Source organism: Crocodylus porosus, unplaced genomic scaffold, assembly GCF_001723895.1.
Source record: "Crocodylus porosus isolate Cpor-Errol unplaced genomic scaffold, CroPor_comp1, whole genome shotgun sequence".
Lineage (NCBI taxonomy): Eukaryota > Metazoa > Chordata > Crocodylia > Crocodylidae > Crocodylus > Crocodylus porosus.
Window position 1 is genome coordinate 4,051,147 of NW_017728948.1, and position 5,434 is coordinate 4,056,580.

At 58.4% G+C, this 5,434-nt stretch overlaps 1 protein-coding gene across 1 annotated transcript in view; it reads left to right on the plus strand.

Moving 5' to 3' along the window:
- The first annotated feature begins 2,980 nt into the window (after positions 1–2,980).
- The window catches only part of AVP (arginine vasopressin), a 5,168-nt gene continuing 2,714 nt past the window's right edge, over positions 2,981–5,434 (plus strand). The window contains exon 1 of the mRNA XM_019553489.1: positions 2,981–3,419. Coding sequence (XP_019409034.1) covers positions 3,246–3,419 — 174 coding nt within the window. The 5' untranslated portion in view covers positions 2,981–3,245. The remainder of the gene's footprint in view (positions 3,420–5,434) is intronic.

Consider the following 5,434-nt stretch of genomic DNA (forward strand, 5'->3'; position numbering starts at 1 on the left):
TTGGCAAGAGCTGCAAGGGGGCACACCTCGCTCTCCACCACGCTGTTCCCAGCACCATCTGAGAGGCGTTTGCAAGCCCAGGCAGCCTGCCCCAGCTAGTCATGGGAGCGCGAGAGGCCTTGGAAAGCATCTGCACTCTTGCTCCTTTGTGGGCTGCTCTGTAAAGAGCAACGGCATCAGCAGAAATCTGTTTCTCTCCTTCCCCCCCATCTGGAGCAGCCCACAGCTGACGTGTGGGAGAAACAGCTTCCATCGCAAGCGCTGCCTGGCGCTACCGCCAGCCACCGGGCACCATCCCAGCCATCCCGCTGGCAGCCACAGACCCACGAGCTACGTGGCATCCCCACGGCGTCGGCAGCCTCACAGCAGGATGGATGCACACGTAACGACAGCATTTCCACCGCTCCATTTTTCCCCTTTGTCAACCCTGCACACACCGCATAATCTGAGATGCTCATGGGGGGAGGGAGGGGTTCAGTGAAGCTCCTTGCAAGTGACTTCTGAATCCATTTCCCAGGTAGTGCCTCCACCCGACTATCAGCTAGAGTTAACATGCCAGCTAGTGTCAGACACCCCCGGTTTGGGTGGTCTGTGGGCGGCACGTATCTCCTTGAGGCCTCGTTGTTGCAGGCTCCATTTGTGACAAATGCTCAGCCGGGATGATCACCTGCAAAGCACCATCTTGCAGAGCCCACAGGTTGCAGGTACCAGAATATACATGGTAAGGTACAGGCAGGATTCATGAGTGGGGAAGACAGGGGGCAGAGGATGATTGGATAGGCATGACCCTGCCTCAGGCAGAGGGCTGGACTAGCTGCCTCCCCAGAAACACTCCCCTCCAGGGCCTGAGTGGAGCCCCAGGGCACCGGTACATGCCACAGCATTTAATCCTAATCAATTTAAGAGGATTATAACATTTAAACATGTTTATTTTGGTGCATCGCATCTGTGTTTGCACGCACAGGGCTTTCGAATGAATTAAGCCTGTAAATTCCAGCAGGGGGAGCCAAATACCAGTCTAGCCCAGTGCTGTTTTTCCTACTGAATTACGGCAGGAGGTGCATGTCCACCAGTAAACCTGTAAGTAATACCCCACGGTCCCACCCCCTCCCTCTCAGCAGCCCAAGAGGCCCAAGCTGCACAGTCAATGTGTGTAAAACCCACTGGCAAAGTGCACAGCGCCTTCCCCTCTGTGGCCTGGCTACAGAGGATGACAGACCACCACGCCCAGGTCCTGCCTTAGCTTGAGTGACAGGCTCCACGCTGCGGATCAAAAGGTTCGAGCCTGCCGATGACACGTGGACATCAGTACAAGCCTTCTGGACAAAAGCTGGGATTTGCACATCATAGGATCACAGAGCAGTGGGGCTGGCAGGGACCTCCAGAGGTCACATCTAGTCCACCCCCTGCCTGAAGCAGGATCTTCCCTTTCCAAACCCATACTCTAACTCTTCATCAAACCTGACATAGCACAAGGCGTAACACCCGGACCTGCCGCAGGTAGATCAGGGGACCACGGCAGCCAATGTCCCGCTTCTGTAAAAGGTTAATGGATGCTCAAGAGATCCCTGGGAGAGGCCTTCACTCCCCTACAGCTACAGAGAAAAGCAGTCACCGCCCCCCCAAAAATCTGACCATGGGGTAAAACTCCTTCCTGACCCCAAATCTGCTGATCGGTCAGACCCCGAGTGGAGGGGCCAGACCTCTAGCTAGGGACCTCCAGCTCTGCTGCCAGCAGGAGCATTGGCACAGCCCAGTTGCCATCCCCAGCCTTGGCTGCACCCAGCACCTCTGATGAAGGTTTAATTTTTTTTTAAAACCCTGACACATGTAGGAAAAAGGAGGCAGAGGGAGTTTGCTGAGTTTTCTCCCAGCCCCATGCGGCACCCAGCAAAGCTCAGACTCATAGGAAATCCCCCCTAGTAGGACATGGGCGTCGCTACCCCTAAATCATCCCTGCCCAACCTCTTCTTGAACCCCGCCGCCAGTGGAGAGTCCACAGCTTCCCTGGGCACCTAGTCCACTGCCTTCCTCTCGGGACAATGGAGAGGTGTTTCTGGACATCCCGTCTACACTTACCTTGCTGCAGCTTCACGCCATTGCTCTGCATCCTCCTCTCTGCAACAAGAAAAAAAAGGCTTCGCCTCTTCTTCCTGGCAGCCCTTCAAGTAGCGGTTCACCGCTGTAAAGTGGAAGGGAATCACCCACCCCCAAGTCAGAGGAAACCTTGACGCTGGGAGGGCTGGACCAGGGGCCAGATTAAGGACGAGGGTCGCTTGGTGCCTCCCCACAGGGGCACAGCCTGCTCGTGGAGCACCAGCGTGTTTGGGGCATGGCCCCAGCAGGCCTGGCTCTGCCATCTCGCACCCTCCTGCCTTAGCTGCACCTGGACTGCACGAGGGCAAGAGCCCCGTCCTTAGGGGTAAGCGGGTGCAAGAAGGACCACTGTGTCCCGTAGCCTGGCTGCCCCTATCGCGCAGGCCAAGGGGTTGCACGAATGAGCTCCGCTTGGGCCAAGGGGCTGGTGAAAGGCCGGGGGAGCTCGCCCGAAGGCCCCGATTCCCGCACAATGCCAGTGGAAGGACAAGTCAGTCCACCGATCCCCGCGCACACCCAGCGACGGCCAAGAGCAGGAAGGCTCCATCCCACCGCCGGCGGGTAAGCAGCCCTCTTGAACCACTGCAGTAAGGGAGGACAACTCCCGCGAGTGCGGGGCATAAGCAACTGCTGCAAAAAAGACACCTCGGAGTCACAAAACACCTCTCTCTGCCTCGTGCCCCAGGGGCCCTCAAGGAGCCGGGACTCCTCAGCCAAGGCCCTTTCTACCTGGGGCCTCCCCTGAGCTCTTGTGATAGATTTCCCTTCACCCCAGCCATGCTTCCAGCCCTAAATACCGAACCAGAGGGAGCCGCAGCCCCCCGCATTGCCAGCATCTGCTCCTGCTCGTGCTGGGATGTGGGGGCTCGCATACGACAGCGACGCAGAATCAGGCCCGTTCCCCCCCCTCCTGTTTGGACATCTCCAGTGGGGATTTTGCACTAGACTGGCAGCATTATTCCCCACCGAGCAGCGTGTCTGCCTGTGCCTCTGCACTGAATCACCTCAATTACAGGATTTGCTGGAAGTTGAGTTTGGGAGAGACGACGGTGAGCCCAGCCCTCTGGACGCGGTGACAAAGCCCCAGGGAGGGGCCGAGGCAGCGCAGAGACGGGTATAAAGATGCAGCAGGTTCAGCAAGGAGCCAGATGCCAACAACAGGCGCTTGGAAGGCAGCATCGCTTCCCTCTGCGCCTGCCACGATGCCAGAAGCCTCCCTCCCCGTGTACTTCCTCTGCCTCCTCGCCTTGTCCTCAGCCTGCTACATCCAGAACTGCCCTCGAGGAGGGAAGCGAGCCTTCCCCGACACAGAGCTCAGACAGGTACGAAGGGAGTGCGGGGGGCCATGGAGGGGAGTCAGATCCCCCCGGGGCTGGGAGACCGTGTGCACAACCCGCTCGACTCCAGGGGGGCTGCGTCCCACTGGTCCGTGCTTGTGGCTACCCTCCCCGTCCGGGGCGCGAAGGGGACGAGGGCTCCTGTCCGCCAGGGCTGCGTGCTGGTCACTGAGCAGAGAGGCCGTGTGAGCCTGCAGGGGAGAGGTGCACCTTGCAGGTGACCTCAGAAATGTGGGTTCAGATGGCTGGCCCGAAAGCCGGGCTGGATTTCCCTGCAGACCCAAGCTTTCTCTCTTTGCAGCGCTCTCTGCAAACCTTGCAAATACGAACTGCTTAAGTTTCTTTGGAGAAGGGTGGGGAGGGGGGGAGCTGTGTTCCAGTTTAGGAAAGGTGCTTTGTAGTTGCACGCAAAACCCTGGTCCTGGCTGAAAAGGCTGGGACTTGGCTGCAGCGGGGGGTGGGAAAGTGGCTGCTTTACTGAATGAGGGACGCCGCTCCCTTCATTGCACCCTGGCACCCTTCCACCGGCTCTTCTGCCTGGTGGCTGTGAACAAAAAGGTGAGCCCTCCTCTTGTGCCATGCGCACACGGAGCACGTCTCACAAAGACTCGAGGACCCGAGCTGGCGCACGCTGCGGTCCCAAGCCAGCTGTGAAAGGGATCGGTCCCCAACCTCCCGCACATCCATTGCCAGTGCAAAGCGAATGGTTGAGAAAACCTAAACAGAGACGGGACTTCTTAGGTAGATAGGTAGGATGAAATCCTGACCCCGCTCAGGCCAAGGGGAGTTTTGCCGTTGATTGCAATGTCATCAATGGGCTCCTAGCTGGAACACGTTCCCACTTAGCATGAACAGATCTCGTCACAGCAATACCCCCAGTGCTTTTTAGACCCATCTTGACTCGTATGTGGAAGAGGCTGGCCCTTTTCAAAGGCAGCAAAGGGTTTTGTACCACTTGGATTCCCCCACCGTTTGGATCGAGCTGGCCCCAAAAAAGGCCGTGCCAAGGGGGTGAACTGGGAGCCAGAGCTACCAAGAGGGTCTTTGCCTATTGTGGAGGATGTTAGTGACCCCCCGGCCCGATTTTGAGACGAACCCTCTTTGCATGATTCGGACAGCTGAGAGTCGTCTGAGCGTCTCCGTTGAAGGTGCTCGGTTCGAGCCAGTCGTTTGCTTTGAAACCAGTGGAAGGTGCAGCTGGTCCCAGGCCAAGAGAAAAGGTGATGGTTGAATGGCAACATCCTGGGACCACAACTTTACGTAAAGGTGCTTTTCTAGGGCAAAGCTGCTTGGCTGGAGACCGATGGGGCTGTGCTAGGCGTGCTCATCCTGTGGCCGCGGCAGGAGGGGGTCGCTTGGGAGCGAGGTGCAAAGGTGCCGGCAGCCTCCGCCTTTGGCCCTGCAGCCGGCGTACCGTGGCCTGCAGGCTCTGCTCGCAATGCCTGTGAGCGTCCGGACTGTCATTCATCCCTAGGGCTGCCACGGCAGGTCTCGGAGACCGCTAGCATTAGGCACATCTTAAGGTCATAGGGAAGTTGGGCTGGATGGGACCTCCATCTAGCTGCGCCAGTGCTTTCTCTTCCTGTGCTCCCATCCCTTCCAGCTTTCCCCCTGAAGCGATCTTGCTGCAGTTGTCCCTAGACATGCACATCCCGAAGGCTCGCGAGCAGGGTTTGAACCCCCGGGGCTTCGACAGGGATTTCTAGCACTCAAGCTGGGAGAATAACCCCGTTGCTAGTAACGGTAGTAGGCTGTTATCCTCCCTCCGGCAGGCCAGCATGCTGTGCTAGGATTGGGTACGCCGATACTCTTTGGGGTTTGTGGACTGCTCGCTTCTCTCCACGCAACCCAGTCGGTGGCCATATTTAACCCCTTACGCCCCCCACAGAGCCGGGGGCCACAGCCGGCGCTCTTTAATGCTCAGCCTCCCAGCCCCACCGACCCCTCCAGCTTCCTGCTGCGCCTCGCCGAGTGGCGTCCAAGAAGCTGCCGCATCTCGA